This window comes from Colossoma macropomum, unplaced genomic scaffold, assembly GCF_904425465.1.
Source record: "Colossoma macropomum unplaced genomic scaffold, Colossoma_macropomum, whole genome shotgun sequence".
In the NCBI taxonomy this organism is placed as follows: Eukaryota; Metazoa; Chordata; class Actinopteri; order Characiformes; family Serrasalmidae; genus Colossoma; species Colossoma macropomum.
The window spans coordinates 6,151,127-6,178,365 of NW_023494799.1; the positions used below are offsets into that span (position 1 = coordinate 6,151,127).

Genomic DNA, 27,239 nt, shown 5'->3' on the forward strand with positions numbered 1-27,239 from the left:
TGTGTCTCTTCACTCTGTTTTCCTCCTACATGGCCTGCTGTTAGTGTGTGAGGGTAGACAACATGGACAGGCTGCTGACTGGCTACAGCAGCTAAAGTAGAACCCTACGCTGGCCACTTGTGATATTTTAACATCTGGTATTTTTACATAAATTGTTATGGCTGTAAATATAAAAAAACAATAATGCGGTTGGTCCACCAGACGACTGGGTAACAAGTCAGTGGGCCGCCTGCTTTGCCATCAGTGGGCGAACAGTGGTCCACCGTCCTCTGACCATCAGCACTGCTGCACCATCAGCAGCACTGCTGCGTCTGATCCACTCATACCAGCACAACACACACTAACACACCACCACCACATCAGTGTTACTGCAGTGCTGAGAATGATCCACCACCCAAATAGTACCTGCTCTATGAGGGTCCATGGGGGTCCTGACCACTGAAGAACAGGGTAAAAGGGGGCTAACAAAGTATGCAGAGAAACAGATGGACTACAGTCTGTAACTGTAGAACTACAAAGTGCACCTATATAGTAAGTGGAGCTGATAAAATGGACAATGAGCGTAGAAACAATGTTATGCCTGATCAGTGTATGTGACTTTTCTGTGAAGGGGCAGTAAGATAATAATACTAATAATGGACTGTATAATATCTGTGGCTTAAAGTTCTTTATTCAAAATACGCTTCATTTGCATGCAGCAAACACATTCAGGCCTGGAGTTTTATACAAATTTATTAAGTGGAAAGTGAAATAGAAACTCGTTTAAGAAAGGCACAGAGCAAGGCAGATAATTAAAAGAACTGCATTGTGGGTTTGGTCCGTATTACACATGGAATGTTGGATGACATCATGCACAGACTTCTTGTCTCTCTAGAGCTTTGCACTCATAGAGCTGTTTGGTTTACATATTTCCGCATCGCCTCCGGTACAATTTGGAATGTATGTGTATTTTGACCTTTTGGCACACGTTTCATGATTTGGCATAATAAAAGTTCTTTTTTTGGTCCCTCAATCTTTTTTTTCAAATGGAAAATGGAAGAAAAAGCCCCCCCTCCTCTCATAATTTTTGTAATAATAATAACAAAATTCTTCAAATGTCACCTTCATTTAAAAAAACAATCCAAGTGACCAGTAGATGGCAGACAATGTCCACTTGAAATCTGACCACACTATTCAGCTATAATATACTGCATGCAGGACGTTTGGAAGTTGGCATGAATGTGCGTCAAATACAATGTAAACAAATGAAAAAAACTGAAATTACAGGCGCTTAATGAGCACCTCAGCTGCCGACCATCACCAGTCACCAAAGATTTTGGGAGGGGGGGGGTGTGGGGGGGGGATAAATTGACAAATGAAATATTGCGGACGCACAAATTAAATTAATCCTCTGTGAGGAAACAGGTTTGAATAGCTGGAGATATGGAATTAAGCTGGATGGTCATGGAATGCTGTAAGATGAAACTGCTCCCATCCCCCCTTCATATGCTGTTCAGCTCCTGGAGCGTCTGATCCAGAACTTGGTGCATTCCGAGGTTTTCTTCTTTGGCGCTTGCTAATTTCTCTGCAAAAAGAAAGACAAAAAAAGAGCCATGAGCTGCTGTAACAGTTTTACTCACTGCTCATGTTTAGTTGGTGGATTTTGTTTAATGAACACAACTGCACACAAGAAAAATGACTGCTTTCTCTATGGCTATTAGTCCTCAGTTGAAAACGAGAAAACGAAAGCTCTAAGTTTCATTTGCATGCATTCACTGACAAGAACATGCAGCTTCTTGTACGTGTCCATTAGGAGCAGCATGCAGAGCTGTAGTTTATAATCCATGGGAAAACATTCACTGCACAGAAGACATGGGAGTCATGGGAAAACGCACACAGCATGCAGAGTAAGCTGTCAGAAAGTAGATTTAGGAGTTATGATGCAAAGTGGCAAATCAAGATGTAAACATGATCTCACCTTTGTTGACTTTCAAAAGGCAAATACTACACTTGAGCCAAATGTTAACTATTACCTAATGCACTACAATGTAATACAGGTACCCAAATACAGTACCTATTAGTGTGTAACTAAGGGGTAATTACAATAACATATACATTTATACACACATATTTATGTATGTATATCTTTGCTGTCCAAAGAGAAACATGTATCTCCATTTTTTCAATTTTTACTTTTCTTCATTATTTAAACACTTTTAACTCTTTTATATAGTGTGAACATTTCATGATTATTGAGCCAATAGAAATGAGCAAATAGAAAGTTGCTTGGAGTAAAATCTCTTTACCTTAACTTACACTGAAAGTATCAGAGTGGTTTGACGCTGTTACATGATTAGGAATTTGCTTCCTGAGACAACTTTTTAGATAAGGTGTAAAACATACATGGTGGAGAGACACATGCAGGGCGTTGTAAGGCAAAATAGTCCCCCAGTGAAGGCCTACTTTTTCAGTTTTAACACACCAACATTACATCCAAAAACTCAGAAGACCCATGTAGGTTCACTAATCATTTTGGGTGGTATAAATTATTCTGGGCTGGACGTTAAGGAACCAGCCCTGTGACCGGAAGGTCGTCGGTTTGATCCCCTGAGCTGATAGGACATGACTGAAATGCCCTTGGGCAAGGCACCTAACCCCCAACAGCTCCCCAGGCACTGTGGATAGGGCTGCTCCCTGCCCCCTAGTGTGTGTGCATTCACTAGTGTGTATGTAGTGTTTCATTGCACAGATGGGTTAAATGCAGTGATAAATTTCCCTGTTGCAGGATTAATAAAGGGTAACTAAACTTAAAATGGCTACATCTGCACTGTACACAGTGAGACCCCTGGTTCCTATCACCCCCACTGTAAAGAAATCTGAGTCACTAAATTTTTCCACAATGAACTATTTCACATCAAACCACTCTGAATTACTTTGCCTAAATCTAAACAAGTGAATTATGTAGAGGTTTCAAAAAATTGTTGTAGTTCTCCTTTAAAGCAGAACGAATGAGAGTGAGTGACGGAATAGGAAACAGAGCTTTTATTGAAACTAAAATTTCCATTGCATGAGACAGCAGTATTTAGGAAAAGAGTCAAAGTTATCGCAGCCAGCGAGAGAGACAGGAAGGCAGAGAGGAGACTACAAGTCAGGGCAGGAGCTACAAGGAGGTCATATCGTTGAGGGCATGGTCCAGCTCCTCCGAGATGGCCTTATATTTCAGCTTCTGAGCGTACAATTCATCTGGAGATCAGCAGGAAAAAAAGCAGGGAGAGGAGAAGCAGTAAGAAGCAAAGGACAGAGCAAACGAAGAGAGGGAGAGAAGATGGGTTTAACAGATGATAGAGAACATTCATGGAAAAATACAGCCCAGAACTACAGAGGGACATGAGGAGGACGATATGAGGACTCATAGAGCTGCTGCTGTCCTCTTTAAGGACCTTAAGCAAATCACGTGGAGACGAGTAAACTTTCCTGCCTGTAAAATTTCCATCTGACCAATAGCAAACATGCTCTCTAGGTGCTTTAGCTAAGCATATATACTTTTATGCAGGTGATGCAAAGTAAATGAGCAGGAAGCTTCGACTGACAGCGGACATTCCATAGTACTCTCGAGACTGGAGTAATGTACAGCCTGTCTCGGTGGATTCCATATGCTCAGCAAAATATATTACCATGTTCACAGGAGAGCATCAGGCTTTAATGAGAAACGGTCCCAGCTGGTGAAATACAAAACTTCTAATAACTCCCAAACCAGTTTAAAACAACATAGATTGTGCTCATATTCCTCAGGATTGGTGTACAGGGAAAATAGGCTGACCAGCTCTTGACCTATGAGACCATCTCCATGATGATATGGATATTTGAACGTAATTATTAACAGGAGCATTAGGCAAAAATATGTTGACTATGCATGTGGCCTTTCTACAACATGCAAATTTGAATGTGTTTTTCTGCAGAAGTCATATATCTCGACAGGCTTTATAGCCCCGTACCAAACTGCCAAACTGGAGTCTTTAAAGGGCCCATATCTTACATTTTCCCCCTGAGGCCCACTTACAACATCTGTGTGGGTTTATGTACTAAAACAATCATAATTCAGTTCTGCATGGCCATTTTCCAACCTTTAGAATTGAACAGGCTGTTTTTGTTACTGTGCCTTTAAGACTGATAAATGTAAATGACCTCCGTTCTGATAGGCTGCCCTATATTGCGCTTAAACTGTTAAATGGCCAGGACCTGGTGAGTTCCTGTACTTAGTGAACAGTAAGTCTTAGTGTGTATCAAGCCTGGGATTGTAAGGGGTTGAAATCCCAGGCTTATTACATACTAGGGCTTATTATCAAGTAATTACAGGGACATCAATGCAAACTGGTTGAGCTATTTTTAGGTTATAGAAGTGTGTAATAAAACCTGGGGCCTGCCCGTGGGTCCTGGCCATTTAAGGGGTTAATATAAAGATATAAAGAGCTCAGAAAGAAGCTCATAAGCTCAGAAGCTCATAACACTTTGGTTCCTTAAAGAACCTGTGGAACCACTTTTATAAAGTTTAGAGAAATTCCATATAATGTAAAGGTTCTATACCAGTTAGAGTCTCTCTTAAAATCATACATACAAGCCACAAACCATTTAGAAATCATTATTTTTAAGAGCGTAGTGCTCAATCTCTACATTCACAGCATAGCATCTTCTTTTCAACAGTGCAGCTAAATAAATGAAGATGTTCATACCTTCCAGGTCATCAATGGATTTTTCCAGTTTGGCCACTGTTCTCTCTGCAAACTCGGCACGGGTCTCCGCCTGCTCAGACAAGATGGACAGGGAAGGGTCAGAAACCAGGTATACCACAAATCCCATTCTGTTGGTCCAAGTATATTTTCCTCATTAATAAGTATAAAGAACCATACCTCCTTCAGTTTGTCACTAAGAACCTTGATCTCCTCCTCATACTTGTCTTCTTTTTCTGAATACTGAAACAGAGAAAAATGTCATCTCAAAGGTTTTGACTTCAGTCCATGTAAAATAACTCAAAAAAGCTACTGGACTGCTTTGAAATCTTGAGTTTATTGAGCTTCAAATAGTAAGTCAACACAAGACTGATTCTTGTTCACTTACTATTAGAAGCTCAATTAACTCAAAATTTCAAAGCAGCCTGGTAACTAAATGTAGTTATGTTATAACTGAAGAGGAACATGCCTGAAACTCCTCCTTCTTCCAGTCTAACGCCCTATAAATTCACATCCTCGCCTTCTGTTTCGGTAACGAAATGTTCGCAATCCCCACTGCCACCCCATCTCCTCCCTAGTCCTCAGTCCTACATCAGTCCTATTACAGCTATGAGGGGGTCTGGCCTTCTAGCTACAGGCAGAAGCTGCCCAGAACTCCAGCCCCAGTTCTCAGAGTTCTCCCTCCTCCCTCAATCAGTCGTCCCTCATACTACCACCACCATGTTAAAGGCATGATCTGATCTCACAAACTTAAGTTAAAACAGCTACTTTTTACAGTGTACCTGAACATGTAACATCCTGTTTTGCCTACAGTTCATCATGTAAAAATGTAACATTCAGCACGTTTTACTGTACAATAATCTACTCTACCATATGTAAGACTGACAGTTAAATATCATGACTGACATCAGTCACATGACTGAGTCTGTTTTAAATACAGCCAGCAAAGCATATTTAACTCAATAATGAGAGATTTTTAGGGCATTATTTTAAAATATCATCACTGTCAGAAGAAAACCTTGACTTTCCAAAACAGTAATGGTACAGGAGTAGGAAAAAACCTTCTTACAATATGAGTTAATGTAGATTTCAATTGTTTTCTATTGATCCATCCATCGTAAAATGATCCCACAATAGAAAAAAGGCCACTGGTGTTTTCAAATTATGTCCAAAAAATGTCCCAAAGTAACAATGTGAAAGTGATGATATGGTAGGCTCAACTTGGTTGTCTTACTTTCTCTGCCTGAGCTTCTAGAGACTTGAGGTTGTTGGTTACATTTTTCAGCTCCTCCTCCAGATCGCTGGCCTTGCTGTGAACAAACAGAGAACAACAACATCTCAGCCAACAAAGAAAGAACTGTACTTGTATTGACATATTTAGCCCCTTAAACTGTAAGTTTATTTCGATATTAATCTTAAAACTTGCAAAAAATGATTGGGAACTACTGTGAAACTATCTATAACTTATATAGTTATGAAAGTGAGGAACTGAAGTGTTGCTCCACATATGGGTCCCTGAGAGTTTTACTGCTTGACTCTCATTTAATAATAACAGGATATTGAATGGTTTTTCATGCAGTCACTGAATTAATTGGAGTTACTAAACAGTTTAAAGGCTTAAAAAGGGATTTAAAAAGTGTACACTTGCCATTCAGACAGCTCGGCTCTCTCCTCTGCTCGTTCCAGTTCGCCCTCGAGAATCACAAGCTTACGGGCCACCTGAGGCACAAACAGCAGGCTTCAGAACAAAAGCTTCAAAAGCCGAACATCTCTGCAACTTCTAACATTTGGCAAAAGCTAGTCTTAACAGAGCTCAGCCCTCACGATTTCTGCAGCGATGTCTGGATTTGGTGAACACCATGTGTACAACAAGAACGCAGTAAATTCTGCCTTGTCATGGCTCTGTAGTTGAAAGAAAAATGTGAAACATGTTCCTCTTCCCACAGTGTTTAGCTGGGTGGATGGATTTATCCAGAAGAAAATTGCAGAATCACAGCAGCAACACAAAAAAGTAGCAAAAATCACATCTATCTACCTCTCTCTCTCTCTCTCTCTCTATCTATCTATCTATCTATCTATCTATCTATCTATCTATCTGCTGTCGGAAGAAAACCTTGTATCTCCATTTTTGTCGTTTTTCAGTTTTTAAATAACTTGAAAATGACTGTTGCTCTTTATATTCTGTGCAAATTTCATGATGAAATTACCATTTATCACAACCTGATATATACATTATTTATAAGTCTAAAATCATAAATAGGTACTAACATTTGCAGCCTGCCTTGACAGCACCACTTGTTTGAGATATAACAATAGCAAGTAAAAAAGCAAATCATTTTTTTATTAAGTGAAAGTGCTTTTTTTCATATTTATTTTCTTTCACACTGGGGCCCATAAGATCTGAGTGTAGGTGTAATTTTTGCAAAATTTTATTTAATGTAATCATTGTACTCATTGAATTTAAATTTTCTTGTTTTTATTTAAGTTTATTTGGTGTAATTATCATACTCGTTGTATTTAAATGATCTTATTCGTTGTTAAGTCTTGGAAAATGATCCAATCAGTGTTTTTTCTCAGGAGATACAGCCAAGTTAGCTCTCCCATTGCTTAGGGCTTCAGGAGCTGGACTAAAGGCCTGGCATGTTAGATTAACTGGCAACATAATTAGAAACAAACAGTGGAATCAAACAACCACGTTTAGATTTTTTAATGCGTGGGACCAATTTGGTGAGGAAAAAAATGTCACCTTCTGGAAGTTCTAGATACGTCACTGACTGTGAATGTGAGTTATAGTTCTTAGAAATGGGAAACATACCTGGACTCTTTACTGAAAGAGTCATTGTAAAACTGCTACAAAGTAAAACAAGTTAATTTGTCTGTTAGACTTTTCACTGTCTTTTTCAAATGTAGCCTGTCTGTGTTCAATTTAGAACAGTTCAAAAATGTTCATATGAATCACTGTTAGCTTAACATTAACATACTACTTGATTCCCATAGGTGTGCTAGCAGAAATTAGCATCAGTTTTGACATTTATGGCCCAAACTGAAGGCCTAGCTCTAAACATCAGGGTTCAGTACTTAAAAGAGGCTTAAAAATGTGATGGGTTAACGAATGTGTGCTTAAATAACAGCTAATACATACATATGATATAATCTGTGGTAGTCTTTATTAACTGTTTTAAAAATGGTAGGGCTCCATCATATATCGCCACACGATGAAAGTAAAAGCATCATCCAAACGACCAAACAAAAATACCTCCTCATATTTTCGGTCAGCCTCTTCGGCGATGTGCTTGGCCTCCTTTAGCTGCATCTCCTGGATCTCCATTTTCTCCTCGTCCTTCATGGCACGGTTCTCGATCACCTTCATACCTCTGGAGAATGCATGAAAGTCAAAGTTCAATGTTGCCATCATAGCTAGGCTTCAAAAAGAAGAGCTGAACCCCTTTTAGAATATGTAACTCAATTCAGTTTTGTCAGGTGGAGAACACTCTGTTCCTCCAACTCTGTTCCTACTCAACCTCTGGGTTACTTTGGGTTAAGCTGGGCTGTTTTGATACGGTCATATGTTTGAAATACATCATTAGGTAAGCTTAGGTCAGAGCCCTGGGCTTCTTCAAAGAACCAGCGCAATAATGATGTTCTACAAGCTAATGGGATTACAGTGTCTGGCTAGGCCTCTACCAAAAACCCTATTAGGGTGACTTAAATTTGTATCAACATTAGTGCACTAGAGGCATTTCAAATGTAAATTCATTCAAGTTTATTAATGATTTATTAACCTTGACAAGGAATAACTTCCAAATAATTAAATTATTAAGATGTAAACAAAGTCATTCAAAGTGGTTTGACGTGAAACAGTCTGCTCTAGAGAAACTTACCGAGTCAGAACTGTTCACAGTGGTGGTGACAGGAACCAGACGTCTGAAGAGTTTATTGCCTCTAAAAGCTACATTACAGAACATTACTACACTAAGTGGTTGTGAATGGTTTAAAACACATTTATGGTGGAGGGGTACATGCAGGGCGTTGTAAGGCAAAATAGTACCCAAAGGAAATATATTTTTTCAGATTTACTATTTTATCATCATCAACATTACATATAAAAACTCAAAAGGCGTGTGTAGGTTCACTGGAGGTTTTGGTCAGTTAATAAAATTAGGTAAAAAAGTATTTGTGATGTAGATGTTGTGACCCCTGGTTCCTATCACGACCACTGTAAAGAAATCTGAGTCAGTAAGTTTCTCTACAATGAATCATTTCACATCAAATCACTCTGAATGACTTTGTTTACATCTTGACGACAGAATTCTAAAGAAGTTTTGAAAAATCAGTTGAATTCCACTTTAAGAATATTTTTTTTTCCTTTCAATGAATAAAGTTACCATTTTATATTCATTTTTGTGATGACTGTGACAAGATGTTTAGATTATTAAATTACGTCAATTTTTTTCTAAACTTGGTGAAATTCCCCTTTAACCTTTGGGACGTTATTACTTTTTTGCTGTGCTATTTAAATGCAATTACATAAATACATATGAAATGACATAGTCAGTTACACTATTAGTCACATTTACCGTCAAATTCTATTCAAATAGCTTGTTTTAATGCCAAGTAATAACAAATTTGTAGCAAAAATATAAGTCAATAAAATATCTCCTCTTCTACCTACAAAACAATTATGTATCTGCTGAAACTTTATCATCTGCACTTTCTTATTGTATTACACCATGTTTTTATCAACAATAATGCAGCTTATTAGTCGTATTATACTCACACAGACTTATTATACTTATATACTTACATGTAAAATTCATTTACTTATATATAATATAATATTATTCCATTATTATAAAATAATAACAATTATGAAACTAGTATGTAAGGTATGGAGTCTAAGTTGTCAATATAAAGAACAAAGTATGTGAATCCTTTCTGCGTCAGTGACCAGTGTGCGCTTCTACAGACCTCTCGCTCTCGTCTGCTGCTTTCTCTGCCTCCTCCAGTTTCTGCAGGGCAGTGCCCAGCCTCTCCTGGGCTCGGTCCAGCTCCTCCTCCACCAGCTGGATCCTGCGGTTCAGCGCTGCCACTTCACCTTCAGCCTGAACACAAAGGCACAAGGTCAGGGGTCGAGGGTTTACAATGCGGGAAGAATAAAACAGACAATGATGAACTGACCTGAGAAAATAAAGGCAGGTTTACACTGCCCAGTACACTGACCACCAGAGACTCATACAATGGAGCAGAACAGACAGCATTAACCTCTTAACCTGCAGACTTCCTATTTACTTATTAGTCTTAAAGGGCCCAGATCATGCAAACTTTTCCTCACATAAAGTTTTATCCACTTCCCAGTCCTAAGTCTATAAATGAGGCACAATGCAGGACAGCCAATCAGCTCTTACACATATATTAGTCTTAAAGGCACAGTTACGAAAACAGCCTTAATTCTAAAGAGAACTCATGTAAAAATGAATAGTGTCTGTTTTTGGTACATAAAACTACACAAATGTCATAAGTGCACCTCAAGGTAAAGAAATAAAATGTTAAGTAATTTTATCAAGTAAAATTATCTCACTATATTGGCAGATAGTGTTGCTTATTTTAAGAAATATTCTTGAAACCAGCAAAATTATCTGCCAGTATAGTGACAAAATTGATAAAATTACCTAAAACAAGTAAAAATGTCCAGAAATCAGCTAAATAATCTTAAATTAAGCTCACAACAATCTCAGCATGAGAAATATTTGATTTCTTGACTATATTTAAGTTCATTTTACTTGACAATTTGTCATTTTTTGCAGTGTAAGGCTTATTATTCAGTAACTACTGCAATTTATTCAGTAACTATGAAACTAATACGTAAGTCATGTTTTTAAGAAGTGCATATACAGTCTATATACAGGCCCATGCAGTTTAAGGGATTCATTAAATATTTCTTCAATAAAATTATTTGCTGCTGAATAGCATCTCCAAGGTTTATACATATCAAATAATAGCCAGTGTTTAACCTGTTGTAAATCTTCTCTTACCAAATTAATAGTAAACCATGGTCCTTCACAATGTACTGATGGTGATATCATAGTGTCATTAAGAACGAGAAAAACAAGGCCGCCTTCACGCAATGCATAATCAGCAGCAAACAAAAAAGCAAATGTTTACACTTGTAACTGTGCCTCCCTTCGAATTACTGGCAAACAAAGCTTTGTCTCAGAACAGACACAACGGAGCCTCTATAGTGGTTTGCTGTCCACAGGGAGCGACAAGCAAGCCCGAACAATTAGACACTCACTGCATTACTACATTACAGTGAATATCACCAGGGTTTAATCAAGCAGACGTTCTGTTCTATCAGAAAGTTTTAAAAATCTGTCTGGCAGATTATTAAGAGCTCTTGAAAAAACTGTGTGAAGGACATGGAGAAAGCAGGGCTCAAGGGAAAACTAGAGTGGACTCATTTTTCCTGAGCGCCATTCTCTCATGGGCTAGCTATTTGAGCTTTGGGTGAGAAATGCCAGCATACTGCACAATCTTTGTGGATTCCTGTGGCGTAGGCTGAGCAAGCAGTAAACATGCCCATAAACCGAGCTTTGATGAACGCTGTATCTATAGCAGGTTCAAAATAAGCCAGATAAAAGGCCCAGGGTTGGGAAGCAGGACAGAACCTGAACACTAAACATTCTTTTGTTGCAAAAGTTAATCCAATTTTGAAAAACGTCACTGCAGCAACATTGAATCCCCCCCCCCACAGACTGGGGAATCCACAGACTGAGGAAATAGAGAGGATAATATATCTAGTCAATGACAGTGTTGTTGTGCATCACACAAATAACTCCATACTGCACTGAGATATATACGTCCCCTGATACTATGCAGACTGTCATTTATACAGTCTTGAGTAATATGATGAGTTTTCCCTCTGGAGGAGACACATCCATCAAGCCAGAGTGTATAATTACACTATTCATCATTTTTCATACTGGTTTTACAAGCTATCCATAAGAGAACAAAGTAACAGTGGGCAGTTTTGACTAGTGAACTTATATACTGTGCAAAAGTCTCAGAGTCAAATATGAAAAATGTTTGTATGATACAAAACTTATATTAAACATCCAGCAAAGCTTGAATGAAAAATCTAAGATATAAATATGATAAAACACAGCTTAAAAACCACTGGTAAGACCTATCTGAGAACTGTGTGGGCGTGGTTAATGAGCAGCTTGATTGACAGCTCTCAGTCCATCACTCCTAGCCTGCTCTGCCCTCATACAGAACTAAAGTCATTATCCAGCTTTTATGTGACGGTAACTGGAAGAAAAATGTCACGGATGAACAGATAGACAGGCAGACAAACAAACGGATGGACGAAGCAACGTGAATGAAGGAACGGACGAAGGAACAATGTTCGTGTATGGATAAATGAATGAATGGGCCACAGGCAGCTACACACGGGTCTAGCTTGCTACCTTTTGGTTATGCTGGGTTACGCTAAGTCTCTCTCACACTAAAACTGTTTTGTGTGGGCGGGGCAAGAGATGTCAGCCTTGTGATTGGTCAGGGGAATGTTTACTGAAACGTTACCCAAGATCAGGACCTCCCAGTTTACATTGAGAAATATGGAGAAATATGTTGGTCATTTATTGGTCATTGCAACACTATTCAAAGGGTAAACTTAAAAAGTACATGTTTACTGTCTGCCTGCAGGAACACGACTAATATAATTAGAAAGAAAACCCAGATTTAGGTTCCCTGAGTCTTTAATTTCCATTCAAAATTGGTATTAAGTACAAGTTATTCATTTTTCAGGGGAACCATGCAAGACCTGGTAGACCACCGAAGCTGTCCCCATCAGATAAACAGCACTTAAAGCTTTCATCTTTGAGAGAGAGGAGAAAATCAAGCTGCTTCAGATCTGAAAACATCCACAGGTGTTTCTGTCCATCCTTCCACTGTGAGAAGATGACTCAGCGCTATGGGTCTGAAAGGATGTGTAGCTGTCAAGAAGAACCTCACTGAGAAAAGGAGATGGACACATCAAACAAAGAAGCTGAACAATGGACTGACCACCCCAGAGTCCAGACCTCAGCTTCAGAAAATATGTTCTTGGACTGTGGGAAGGAGAAGACTGAACTTTGGACGTGTGGCTGCAGATTTCTTTGAAAAACTGAAAGTGAGTCTCCTGAAAAGAATGGAAGCTGTAATAAAGTCAAAGTGTGAACATAGTAAAAACTGAAAAATTCAGCTGTTGAGGCTTCTGTGTTATTTTCTGTTAAACATGTGTGATCTGCCTTTCCTTACACTGAAAAATGTACATGAAATTTGTACTTTTGACTAGAAACAAATAATAAAAATAAATCATCAAAAGGGTGGTCTCAAACTACGGACCCTTAGACTTCAAAAGGTTAAAATGACATTTTTGAACATTTTTAAAAACTGACCTAAGCACACAAGCCTGAAAGAAACACATGCTGCTTATTAACCAAATATGAAGAAGACAATGACAAAGAAGGGGGGGAACACACAGGAAATTGACACACTCTACATCCTGTGCCCTCCCTGTTACTCGCTCAGTTCAGGGTCAGAACACTCCCTCCCCAGCCATGGCCCTTCCTTAGTCATCACGTTCCCTTGGCTGCCTGGGAATGCATGCCATATAAGGTAAAACATACACTGGTGAATGACTGTGCTGGACTGCCAGGAAGATGTAAGAGTAATCAGTCCAGAAAAAAAGGCCTAAATGGAGCCATGTGCATCCTACAGGATACCGGCAAGAGAGGCGCATCAAACCTGCAGGGAACAATGATCACTCGCCATAGAGAACAAAACAGAATGCCTTATGTTGCTTTTTAAAGGTATAATTTAATATCTGTTTTCAAATTAATTCACAGGACTTCTAATCCATTTTAGCACAGCTAACAGTTCTTTGGATCAGTGCTATAGAAGAACCACTTTTGGTTCCCTAAAGAACCCTTCAGTGGAAAATTTAGTTGAAACTACAAAACAAATAACCATTTTTAGCACCTTCACTTTTTAAGTTTCAGTGGAGTAGCAGTCCACTTCAAACTTAACGCAGTTCAAACCTCAATACTAATGCAACTAATGCAGAATGTGATATTTTTAAAGTTTAAAACAACTATTTACAATAAAATTAGACATTTTAGAACAGGATTCTCTGTTCAGAACATCAGTAGCACCATCAGAACTGTGCTTGTGTGAAAAGGAGAACCAACTACTTACTTTAAAGAGCCCATATCCAACATATAGTGCTTTCTTTTTTTCATTTTTCTGTTTTTCTTAAGGTCCACTTATAGCATTTAAGTGGATTTTGTACCAAAAATAGGCCAGGCTGAAACACTCATAACTTCAGCATGAATGGGCAGAGCTAAATTGCTGTAGGATAAATAGGAAGACATATGTAAATGAGTTGGATTTTATGACATCACAAAAACAATGGACTCCAAACAGGATGATTTTGCAGCTTGGCTTCCTTATATAGACTGTATGGACTGGAGGTGACGTATGTTTGTTGGGGTTTATATACTACATCAAACGTTTTTATTTAAAACAAGGGCTTTCTATGATATGGGCTCTTTAAAATGAAGTGCAGCTTCATAACACCACTACTTCTGACTGGACATGACTGTGCTGAATACTCGCCTCAAAATGGACTGACCTAAAGGAAGCAACACATGCAGAAGAGTGATTAGAGCAATCAAACAGTCCTAAGCACCCAAGACTGGGATGTTTAGTCCCACTGTTAACACTTCCATGCTATCCTTGACAAGAGCACAACAAACTTCAGGCACTGTTGAGAGCTGAAGACTATATCAAGTACAGGCTACCATGAGCCTAGGAGTGGTCAGGTAATGTATTAGACAAAATACTGAGAGATATCCTATCACCTTGGCTACTTTATGGACTGCTATTATGAAAATGGAAGCATATCAGTTGCAGAGGCAGGTTAAATAGCTAATAGGTCCATACAGGCCTTGTACGAACTCCTGAATTAATTCTTAAAATTGACTCTGCAAGTTTTTTGAGCCCAATTCAACTTTAAATCTAAAAACAACCAGTCTAATAGTGAAAGAGATACTGGCATCAACCTTGCTCCATGTGCTTAAAAGGTGTGAACTAGACTTTAATGAAAACCAGAAGGTTGTTAACAAAGTGGACGTTTCAGACTGGGCATTATGAACAGGCCTCTTCCGTGGTGTGATATAACCTAACATGTGAGGAAGTCTTGTTAACACAAAAAACTAAAAAAGTTTGTGTAAAAAGCACAAATAACTTCCACAGCCTCATTTTTCAAACACTAAGTCATTGTCGGTTGAAATGGGATGAACACCCGCTGAGGGTTCTAGCTAGGATTCATTGGGACATACCTTTGTTTCACATAACTCAAGACTGATGTCATGGAGAACATTTGAATTTTTTTAAAGAACAAGGCTTCTTGGAAACTCTGGCCAGAACTTACGAGTTCCGAAAATGTGACTGCACATCAAAAAGTAGCGAAGATTAGTCAATAACAGCTTATTCAAAGGGCCCATTTTCTGGAAAACCTTAAAGAAGGACTCTAAGCTGAAACCAAGGCCTCTTCAGCCTACAGCAGTTTAGCTCCGCCCATTCATGTTGAAGCTGTAAGGAGTGTTTCAGTTTGGACTGTTTTTTGAATGAGGCTAAATACAGGACAGCTGATTAGAACAGAGATCATTTACATATATCAGTCTTAAAGGCACAGTGCTAAAAACAGCCTCTTTACTTGTAAAGAATAAAGAGAGGTTGAAAAATGGTCACGTAGACATGAATTATGACTGTTTTTGGTACATAAACCCCCAAAAACTGTTATAAGTGGACTTAAAAAGACAAGAAAAATGTACGATGGCCCTTTGAACACTGCAAAAAATGACCATAAGCTTATGAGACATTATAACAGCCTCAGTTTCATAATGACAACCTATGTTATCATTACAGTGATAGTCAAGAGTCAGGAGAAGTGCTTTACTAGAGTAACACAGACTGGACCCTTGGACAAAGACAGGTCTTCAGACTACTTTCAATATCCCATTCATCTGAAAGGACCCTCATTTAAGCCCATGCCAACTTCCTGCCTATCTTTGTGGCCATCTCAGTATGAACGGGGTCCACAGGATGCGCAGATGTGGAGCAGGAACGACATCCTGATTCAGCTCCTCAGGGAACACCACCGTCCAGGAAGAGCCAAAAGCAGCTAGTGGTGTGATATTCCTCCCCGTCTCCAAGAGCCCTTAAGCGTGCAGTAAAACTCAAACCTATCGCTACAGATCTCAGGTTTAGGGCAGTGATGGGAACAGAATCCAAAACATTTCATAAACGAACTTAGATATTTGACAGCTGACAAGATTATTAATATCAGATCAGCTTCGTTTTAAAGGAGAAAGCCATTTCTATCATTGCTGTGCCTTAAACTGACCCTGTTTAAGCTGTATATGTGGGCTGTTCAATAGCATTCCCCCTAAATCTCTTAGGGATACAACACCAAACTGCGTACAAACCTCCTTTAAAGGGCCCATATCATAGAAAACCAAGTGTTCCTCAGTTTTCTTTAAATTTAACTGTTTGATGTAGTACGTAAGCCCTGTTAAAGTTTTAAAACATACCAGTCCATATATGGAAACCAAGCGGCAGAAACATCTGGAATTCGTTGTATGTGTGACGTCACACTTACACATATCCGCTTATTCTGCCTACAGCGGTTTAGCTCCACCCATTCATGCTGAAGTTATAAGAAGTGTCCAGTCTGGGTTGATTTTTGAATGAGACACAATAGAAGGTGGCCAGTCAGAAGAGAAATACAAGGCTACTCATTTACATAAGTCAATCTTAAAGGCACAGTAACAAAAAACAGCCTGTTTAAGGGATAAAGAGAGGTCGGAAAAAGGCCATGTGAAAATGAATTTTGATCGTTTTTGGTACATAAACCCACACAAATGTTATGAGTGGACTAGAAGGGATTGGAAAATAGTCATCATGACTGTTTTTGCATCTCGTCGCTGTCCAATGAAAAACATGTATCTCCATTTTTGGCGTTTTTTTACTTTTCTTCTCATTTGAGCTCAGCTGTCCTTTACATTGTGTGAAAATTTCATGATGATTGGACCAATAGAAATGGTCCAAAATTGCAGTTTTTCATTGGACAGCGACAATATATATATAAACCAATATATATAAATACCATGCAAACATCAAAGGGGACGGAATAGAATACCAGAAAAATGTATGACATGGGCCCTTTAAACTTCAATAGTGGAACAGTCATCCAGTGATAAAGGCAGTGGTTAGGAAGGAGGGGGGGAGGGGACTCTTTGAAACTTCTTTGAAAGTTGGAAATTGTCATCAGCAAACATTTCTGAGCTCACAAATAGTCTAAAGACAGACATTTCAGGGCGGCTGATCTCAGCTTAGTATTAATGTCCAAACTTTTTCAGAGAATTTTCAGACACAAGAACAAAACCACTGCTGACTAGGTGTGTTCAAAACTAAACCTAGCAAACTGGATCTGACCAGCATCTAGATGGAAACAGACCCCTGTCTGTAAGTAGGCCTATCATATAGGAATGGAGATATGAGGGGTGGGGAATTGTCCTCACATCTGGCCTGCTCTCCTCACTGTGCCATATCGGCACACTTTTCTTAAGCAAACACAGGCAGCTAAAGAGCATCTAGAACGTAGCAAGGGAACAAATGTGTTCTGTGAAACCTCACTTTGTCAATAATGAGTTACAGCATTGTGAATAAACGTATGATTCAGATGGATGCTCGTCTGCACAGACAATGAGAAGTTGCTTTTTTTGGGACCTGCACTGTATGGGAGGGTTTAGGACCAACGCCTAGGTTTCTACACCCAACACTCCACGTTTGCTCTTTTTTTCAACGAGGCTGGAGTCAGCTTCAGCTTCTTTTTCGAATTTTCCCGTTCCACCTTAAATGGTGCAGCAGTAACTGCTGCACCATTTAAGGTGGAACGGGAAAATTCGACAAATAAGCTAACAAATATCCTTCAGCCTCGTTTTTTCCACTGAGTTTGGCAACCGTTTCTATTCAAGGCGAGCACTAACATCTGCGGGACGCTTCAAGCTAACAAAACGAGCTGGGAAAGAAGAGGTCAGAGAGAAAAAAGGAAAGGAAGCAGACGTGGCTCACTTTCTCCCGCAGCTCCCTCTCATTGTCCAGCTCTCTTTGTAAAACTAGGGCTCGGTCCTCCGCGTCGTCCGCCTGCTGCTGCAAACTCTGGATCTTTCTCTTAACGGCGTCCAAAGAAGTCACACCTGCCATTTTTTACTGTTTTGTTTAGTTTTTTTTTAAACACAAAAAACGAGCTCTAAAAAAAACACCTGCGTGCAAATGAACTGTAAAGGCCAAAATAAATAAAAGTCACAGTCTGTAAGAAAAAAATCACAAATATAGTCCTTAAAAAAATCTGGGAAAAAAAAACACTTTAGACGAGTGCAAAAAAATGTAAACCACGCACTTATTTCCCACTTAAAATAAGCTCCAGCTCAACGGAGAAAGTACTAAAAAAAGGTTAAAGTCTGTGGAAATAGGCGAAGTCGAGTCTCATTGAGTATTTGGGGCTGTTGTGTGTGTATATGTGAGAGTATGTTAAGGGCGCTCAGAGGAGGCAGAACCGCTGGATTACTTCATACCCAAACCGACCAATGGCGTGGCAGCGTGGAAAAGTGGGCGGGGCGAGGGAGCTGGGCGTGACCATAGAGATTCAACTGAACGGTGTTGATGCTTGAGATTATTATCGTTATTATTTTTTTTTTACGATAATTTTTGCTCTTTTTCGATATATTTTTAAACCAATAGCTCTAAAATGACCAAAATGCACAACTGTTCTCAGGTTCTCACAAATTCCCGTTTCAAATATATGTAAACTGAAAGTGTTTATGTTTAGTGTGGGGCTGATCTGGAGCCAGACAATTCGACCTATGTTAGGAACCTTAAAGGGGAATGCCACCGATTTTTCAAAATTCCTGTATAATTCAGTCGCTGAGATGTAAACAAAGTCATTCAGAGAGGTTTGACTGACTCAGATTTCTTTACAGTGGTGGTTATAGGAACCAGGTGTCATGAGGCCTACAATGCAAATATAGCCATTTTATTTACTGTCAAAAACACCCTCATATGTCTTATGAGTTTTTATATCTAGTGTTGATAATGGGGGCTATTTTGGCTCACAACACCCTGCATGTACCTCTCCTCCTCTTAAATCTATCATAAAACAATGTCCCAGACATCAGCATATTCATAACCCTATCTCTGCTTTCAATCTATAAATTTCAATATATCTTTGCTTTCCGAGCAAATTCTCCGTTTTTGTGTTTTATTGTATTATTATTATTATTTTTTTTTTTTTCAATAGTTTTTTCCGAAAAAGACAGCTGTGTCAAAATTTCATGACCAAGAGAAATGGTCCAAAATGACTCTTTGAAGAAGGTTTTGTTCTGACAGAGATGATATGCTGTATTTTCAATACTGTGGCACTGGAGAAAAAGAGTAAGGGATCTGGAAGCATCATGAGTCAATGGAAATTCTACCTGGCAAGCACACGCTTAAGGCGCAGAAGTGAATGAACGGTGGTTAACCTCATAACTGAGAGGCTAGGCAGAGCCAGCGAGGGTTAACAAAGCCCACTGGAGTCCCACTAATTCATGTGCTGGTATGCATCATTAGCATCCAGAGACCTTATGGAGGCTCATGGTGATGCAGGTCAGCTAGTGCACACATGCAGCAGTGCCACAATACCTACTTTAAAGTCTACACTCAATATCTTTTCAATATGTACTTTATTATTGAATTTCAGTGTCTTTTTAACATCGTTTCAATATTTAATAGTGCCTCCTTTCAGTCATGTATTTAGTTTAGGCCTTGCCCTCCAGCAACATTAGCTTAGCTGCAATAGGTAGTAGCCAACCAGACTAGCCTATCAGATCCATTATATATGGCTAACTTTGCTGCCACCAACTTCAAAGTGTTTGACTATATTTCAGATACTGTTCATAATATAAAAGTGTAATAACAAGGTGGATGAACAGAGCAGAGATATGAATAATCGTTTGATTTGGTTCCTACAAGACTTTCTAGCAAAACTTTGTTAAAAAAAAAAATTGGAGAGTTTCTGGGAGCTATATAACACTTTCACTCAATCTAACCAAATCTTGAGGACACAATAATCGAGGGATATGACTCAACACAAGCCTCAGATGCTAAATTTAATTCTCTGTCACATTGCAGGCCATGAGAGTTAACTTGGAGACGTGCACCTCCTTGATAAAGAGCCGCTGCAGGCAGAGGGAGCATTGATTTCATTAGACATAGGAGTGTGGCCTTTTTCGTTTGCTTTCGACGCATTCCTAGCATTCCAGGGCTGCTGCGCAGCAATTGGAGCCAAGTCTCCCCCATTGCTCCATAGGCTTATCAGTAACAGGCATACGAAAAAAAAAGCCCTTGTTCATCCCCCCAACCAGGATCTGTTGAAAAGTCCTGTTTGCTGCCGAGTACTCCTTCCTCCTTCCCTCCTCTTTTGCTGTTGAGAATTCAGAAGTATAATTAGTTTATGGTCTCTCCTAATGCATGACATGTGGCAGGGTAGTCTAGAACAGATTTCCAGGGCACAGTTCCAGAGAGAAAGCTCTGCAGACGGCAGGCCTGCCTCACGTTTCAGGCCTCCCTGAACCCTAGAAAAGAACTGAGGGACCTTAAAGTATGTAGGCCGCAAGTGTTTTTCGAATTGGGTTGTTTACAAATGTCATTTCTGCACATGCCTCATTGCTATCATAGCAAAATCTCAGCACTTTTTGTTTTTATGTTTATTTTCCAACTGAAAAATCCAGCTGTTCTTTACATGTGTGAGCACTTCATGGTGAATGGATAGAAATGGTCCAAGATTATTTGGAGTAAAATCTTCTTACATTAGCATAAAGATAAAGGGGAATTCCACTGATTGGTCAAAGTTTCTGCTGATAAAATGGTTAAGGTGTACACAAAGTCATTCAGAGAGGTTTGGTGTGAAATGTTCTGTTCTAGAGAAAATTAAGATTCAAAATTGTTCCCATTGATGGTGATAGGAACCAGACGTCTGAAGAGTTTCATGCCTCTAAAAACTCCCTCACAGAAAGCTATTACATAAAATGATTTTGAAGATGTTGCCTCATGACTGAGACATTGTTTTATGATAGTTTTTGTGATAAGGTTTAGTGCTACATATACTTTTAAAACAGAGGTGCATACAGAGTGTTATATGGCAAAATAGTCCCTAAAGAAAATTTATTTTTCAGATTTTCCACTATTTTACCATCATGAACATTATATATAAAAACTCAGAAGACACATATTGGTTCACTGGTGGTTTTGGATAGTAAATAAAATGACTATTTTTGTGTTGTACACATTGTGACCCCTGGTTCCTATCAGCACCACTGTAAAGGTAATTAGGGTAAGTAAGTGTATTTAAATGAATCATTTCACATTAAACCACTCTGAATGACTTTGTTTACATCTTGGCAACTGAATTATAAAGACATTTTGAAAAATCTGTGGAATTACACTTTAAGAATGTGTTTTTTTTTTCCTTTCAATCAATGAAGTTACCATTTTATACACATTTTTATTATGATAGTGACAATAGATTTAGATATAACAGAAACTCTGGGCGATTTTGTTACTAATTTTGTAAGCTTTGGAGGCACTGAGTAAATTTAACTTTGACACAATCTTATTGGTTTCTCATGACCTTTGGTCACTTTACTGTTGTCCACAATTCAGTGGTGAGTGAAGATCAACAGTTAAACCTTTCAGTTGCTGCCTTTGGCAGAACACCATAAACAAGCCAAACTGAATGAAATCAGAATCAGAATTCTATAAATTGTTGTCGCTTCGCTGTGCAGCATGATTATGTTCAGCACACTTAAGAGGAGCTGCACGTACAGTTGTATGCAAAAGTTTGAGCGTCTCAGGTTATGTTATGTTGATTTTCTGAGTCAAAATAAGTGAAAATAAGCTTTAACACAAATTGCATGTAGTATCTGAATCACATACACTCAACACACCTTTTTAGTGTACCATAAATGATATGAAATAACTAGCCACAAAATGATTTCCATAAGGCACATACAGTAGATCTCTGACTGTCCAACACTGCCAGCCAAGAGCCAACAAAACCACTCATACCTTAATACCTAAGGCCCATGATAAGCAGGTTTAATATGAGGTTGAGTGACTCCACTGTCCTCAGGAAATACCTTATCAGTCTCCCTCAATCCAACAGTTTTGTAAACATAAAGGCACCTTCTGTAAACTCCACTCTGTCGATTGCCAAGTCTGATCTGATGACAGTCAGGCAGTCTTATCAGGAACAGTGCTGGACTTGTTGTGAGCTCATCCTTAAAGAGTGGCAGACAGGAATGCTGCACACTCGCTGCTTCGCACGATAAGATGGACCTGATCAAAGCTCGATCACAGCTGGTAGCGCAAAAGCCCTCCATGATTCACTCACTTAGTGCAAAAACAGGTGGAAGCCATTCACTTTAACCTGCTTCTGAGACGGCTTCCATTCACCTCCTTACACGCTCACAGACCAGGCTTGGTTGATGAGCGATGCACTACGAATATACACTCTAATACTCTGACAGTGAGGTTTACTCAGACGGCTCATGGAAATTGGTTAAGTCAGCTTTTTTGAGCTTTCAAAACTTAAAACATTTGCATGCTGTATTAGGGCTGCACAGTATGAATACTGCACTGCAAAAAAACAACATGTTAACTAAAAGTGAAATTCTTATGTAACATATTCTTATATAATCTTATAGTGATGGACCAAAAATATAGTGATTTGGCCAAAAACCAAAAACCAAAAAAAGGTCTTCTATTAATGCTTTATAAATAGATGTACTAAGCATAAAACATGTAAAAATGTAAAAATGAAAATACACTTTTATTATCGAGAAAATCTGCTTTAAATTGGCCAAAACTGAGCGGACAATAACAGCAAAAAACTTTTTTTTACAGAGGTTTACAGTATGTAGGCAGCAGAATGTGCCACAAAATCAAAAATCCTCAACAACAGAGAACGACTGATCATCCAAACAAATGAATCCCATTCATTTTTAGTTGTACTTTGCAGTTTTGTTCTGTTGTTTATTAATCTTTTTTGTCATACTAAAAACTGTCTATAGATTTTTTTGTCTGGAGAAGATTTTTAGTCTACAAAATTTCCTCAGCCTCTTGATACTCGACATGACCAGAGATTATAAATTGCTTGTCTAATGCCCCTCACACAAAACATGAATAGTTCCACACGGCTGACTTTTTCCCTACTGTTGATCAGCTGCTGCTCAAATTGTTCAAAATCATCTGCACTGACTGTCCCAGGACATAGAAGGAAATCAACAACATTTTAATCACAACTTCTTGTTTGCATTATTATTCGAATGATTTGTGAAGTGTTTGATTTTCAAACCTCATTCTAATCCTGTTTAATCTTCTAAAAATGCTTGCCTAGAACATTAAGATGCTCACAGCACACTGTGATTGGTTAGAAAGCTCATTTGCATATCAGTATCGGAAAAGGCCAATATTGCAATAATGATTAACATATAAATATCATGCAGCCCTTCTGTATTTATTAGAGTATGTTACTAATTGCATTACTAAACAGATCATTTTCCATAAACCTGTAGAATAAACTCTCACAATGAGGATTTACGGTGTGGGGGGAAAGATACTTTGACTAAGATGCCAAACATGGAACCTTCTGTTTTCTTGTTGTTTTGCACCTTGATTTAACAGGATATCTCACTTACGTCAGCGGCTTTCTTTTCAGAAAGTTCCAGTTTCTCCTGGGCATCTTTCAGGGCCTCAGAGTACTTGTCCAGTTCATCCTCAGTCTGCTTCAGCTTCTTCTGCAGGCCAACTAGCTCATCGTCCAGCTGTAAGACAAAAACAGATTAGCACAGATGAAAGTGTTCAAGAAGATGCTGCCAGGTTTACCTGCTCTCACCGGAACAGTAAGATGAAATGGTAACACTTTCTATGAATGTCACGTTTGTAAGCATCTATAAACACATTCATAACATGTTATAATGCATTCATAAGGCATCATAAACATGGCTATAAATATTTATAAAAATGCATTACATGTTATAGCCATGCTTATTGTGCATTATGAATTGTTAACATAATGCATTATAAGTACTGTTCATAACAAATTATAAGAGGTCATAAGTCGTATTTGTCCGCTCTAAGTAAAGTGAAGCGTACTGTACTAAAGCTTCCTCCAGTGTTAAGAGTGAGGCTTCAATAAACATGGCTATAAAGTGTAATTCAGTGTAATTCATTTTATAAATATTTATAACCATGTTTATAATGCCTTATGAATGCATTATAACATGTTAAAAATGTGTTTATATGTTACAAATGTGACATTCATAGAAAGTGTTACAGACGAAACAACTTATTTCTGTACTGTACACTTTCATATCAATACAACAATCCTCAGCTGAATTAGAGGATGCAGCACCTCATCGTAAAACAAACACGCTAACCTGTTATCTAAGATAAGTGTGACTGACAGACGTAAGAAGAACCCATTAAGGCTTAAGGCTTCCAGGAGGAGGACAAAGAACAGGTCTAGCATTTCCAGGCCTGAGAGCTGATATCCCGGTTTATTTTTAGCCCGAGTGGACAGCCCTTCTGGTATGCAGTGGATCGAGCTTTCACAAACACTCTTCGCTAATCTTTGTCTAATCAGTTTCTCCGTTTTCCTGCAGCTCTTCAGAAGAACCTGATAATCTTCTGACAAAGGCCTGAGTGCTCCACAGCGGTCCACAGCAGCCAGATGTTTATGTTCATCAGGTTACATTGAAATCTCAGCAGCACGGTGTTGCGTACTTTAGCTGCACTCTTGAATGTATTCCACTCTTAAAAGACTAAGGTTCCCAAATTGTTCTTGGCTTGGATCATATAGTTCTAGGAGAAACGTTTAAGGGGCACAGAGCTTTTACATTACATGAAGGTTCTTTAAACTTTAAAACAAGTTCTCTATATTTGCACATGCCATTTACAAAAATGGTTCTTTGAAGAACCAGCCATTCAAAGGTTCTTCACACTCTTTCAGGGTGCAAACGTCACTTGGGTGCTATCCCCAAGGGTACGTCTTCATTAGCTTCAGCTATGGGACATGATTGAAACAGTGGTTTCTCTATGGAATCACTCCAGAAGAACCGATTTTGGCATCATTACTTTTGAGAGAGTTCTTCCAGTTTTTGATTTGGGAGGATTAACTTGAGTTTTTTCCAGAGAAGCAGAGCCTGATGCAGCTGAAAGATATTAGCAACCAAGAAAAGTTCACTTCTTATCAGTGTCCATGCTTAATGTTGGAACTAATCTCCCGTGGAAGAAGCTAACATTAGGTTGCTACATTTACATTCACACATTTGGTTCTCATCCAGAGGTACAAATAAATCATGTAACAGTGGTAGGTGAGTGTAGCATTAGGAGTCTTACGCAAGGACTCTTATTAGTATAGCATGGCATGCTTACCTGAGGAGCACAAGTCTAATCTAATCATATGGCTAATGATACATCTAAGCCAATGCTATGTAATTATTGCCAGGACTTCATGATATTTAACTCTATTTTTCACAGAAATATATGGTATACATCACATAATGTGAAATCCACTCATTTTCATACATTTTCTGTAATAATACAGCAAATTACTATGAGGTTACATTGATTATATGTTATATTTGCTTTTAAAATGTTTGATACAATCTGTGCATATACAGTGCAGATCATGGTGAATAAATATGTGCATTGATGTTCTGATCTGATCTGATAATTCATTTTATTTTACATTCTTTTACTTTATTTACATCTTTATAAATGAACATATTTGTAGGTCTGATAAAGTTTTTTTTTTCATATGTAAATTTTCAATAAATTACTTGCTATTGAGTTGCATTACTTTCATAGCTCTGTAAAAAGACAGGAAATTACTGTATTTTAATTACTGTATATTAATGTAAGTGTACAGCAGAAGGCAACTAGTGGTGCAGGTGACTGTGGAGTCACAGTATACAGTTGATATTTTGCTGTTAGTTACTGTTAATATGGTTCAGTAAATTACTGTGAAGGTAATGGAGCTAGTAGTCAGTAATTTAGTGTAATTTTACAGTGATTTTGTGTTTTTACAGTGTACATCTAATTGTGTCCCTACTTCCAAACATCACCACCACGTCAGCTCAGTCTCCATCCAAATAATATCTGTCAGTGGTGGTCCCTCTTCACTCATGGATGGGGTAGAGGGGGGCTGATAAAATGTACAGCAACAGCTGATCTACAGTCTGTAACTGGAACTCCAGTATGAAAGGCGTTTCTGATAAAATGAAGAGTGAGTACCTAATCAGTGTATGTTGCTGCTAACTGTACAAAAACCACCTTAGCCCTTGGATAATATCCAACATTGACAAATAGCCTTAAAAATGACCCATCCCTCCTTGTTTTCCCTACATACCTGCTTGCATCTTTCCTCAGCCGCCTTCTGCTCCGTCTCAGCCTGCTCCGCCCTGTCAATGGCATTCTCCTTGTCCAGCTTCAGCATCTGCATCTTCTTCTTGATGGCCTCCATTTTGACAATTTGAGTTTTAAGAACTAAATCAAGAGATTTCAGAAATTTAAATCAGGCTTTCAGCAGTCTTTCTTCTTCTTATGGGTAGACAGAAAGAGAGAAAGCCACAGAAAGAGAGAAAGAGGAGAGGAGAGGAGAGGAGGGGAGGAGAGTGCAGCTGATGTGAACTCAAACCCGAAGCTGACCACAATGCTGGATCTGGCTGTGCCCTACTAGAGTCAGTAGTCAGCTCCCTCCCTCTGCTTGTTCACTTTCTGCTATCCACAACTCCCTATCAGCCCACTTGTGAAGGAATGGCTTGGACCAGAAACACTCGCAGCAGCTCGAGGCCCTTCTCCTTATTTGGAGCTGCTGCTTTTTGTTTAACTAGAAAAAAGTGATAGAGGCCCACAAGGAGCTGGGACCTGCTTCCAAATTTAACCCCATCATTGAACACTTGGTGCTGATATAGAGGTCCAAAATGCACAATGATTGTTCCCTTTTTTGTCAACCCAAAATGTGGGTGTTTTAAAGTGATAGTCAAATTTACACAATCTTCACTCTTACCCTACATACAGTCAGCCACATCCAAAACTGGACAAAAGATGGCTTCAAGACAGCTGCTACTACTGTTTTAGCTGTGATACAATACTGTGCAAAAGAGACCATGCTTCATTTCTTTAATTTCTGGTCAAAATATTCTTTAAGTACTAGTTACTCATTTTTCCAGAGATATTTCTGAGGAGAGTAGATACAAAACAACCCACTGGCACAATGAAGGAGAAAGTCAAAGGAAAATAAGTGAAAAATCAGTTCTTTCCAAATTTGGAGTTCAAAAACTGATTAAAAGCTAAGAAAAGGGGCTTCTAATAGTGGTAGGCCTG

The 27,239-nt window shown here is 38.7% G+C and overlaps 1 protein-coding gene across 4 annotated transcripts; it reads right to left on the reverse strand.

Annotated features, from left to right (window-relative positions):
* Window positions 1–650: 650 nt before the first annotated feature.
* Window positions 651–26,654, reverse strand: tpm4a (tropomyosin 4a). 4 transcript variants are annotated; one of them, XM_036586329.1, is made up of 9 exons: window positions 26,263–26,651; window positions 23,549–23,674; window positions 9,675–9,808; window positions 7,963–8,080; window positions 6,355–6,425; window positions 5,941–6,016; window positions 4,887–4,949; window positions 4,710–4,779; window positions 651–1,564 (listed from the first exon to the last, which is right to left on the reverse strand). In XM_036586329.1, exons 1-9 carry the CDS (start codon window positions 26,374–26,376, stop codon window positions 1,482–1,484), a joined length of 855 nt encoding a protein of 284 aa, XP_036442222.1. In that variant the 5' UTR covers window positions 26,377–26,651; the 3' UTR covers window positions 651–1,481. The 4 variants fall into 4 exon arrangements, with proteins under 4 accessions (XP_036442222.1, XP_036442224.1, XP_036442223.1 ...); XM_036586330.1 differs by lacking the exon at window positions 651–1,564 and adding an exon at window positions 2,999–3,222 and having other exon boundaries at window positions 26,263–26,654; XM_036586331.1 differs by lacking the exons at window positions 23,549–23,674; window positions 26,263–26,651 and adding an exon at window positions 17,886–18,333.
* Window positions 26,655–27,239: the final 585 nt, after the last annotated feature.

Excerpts from the sequence above, each read along its gene's own strand:
- tpm4a (XM_036586329.1), bottom strand. The coding sequence starts at position 26,376 with ATGGAGGCCATCAAGAAGAAGATGCAGATGCTGAAGCTGGACAAGGAG. Across the intron at positions 8,081-9,674 it reads GCAGCAGACGAGAGCGAGAG|AGGTATGAAGGTGATCGAGA; the intron begins GTCTGTAGAAGC and ends TGCATTCTCCAG. Across the intron at positions 4,950-5,940 it reads TAGAAGCTCAGGCAGAGAAA|TATTCAGAAAAAGAAGACAA; the intron begins GTAAGACAACCA and ends TCTCTGTTTCAG.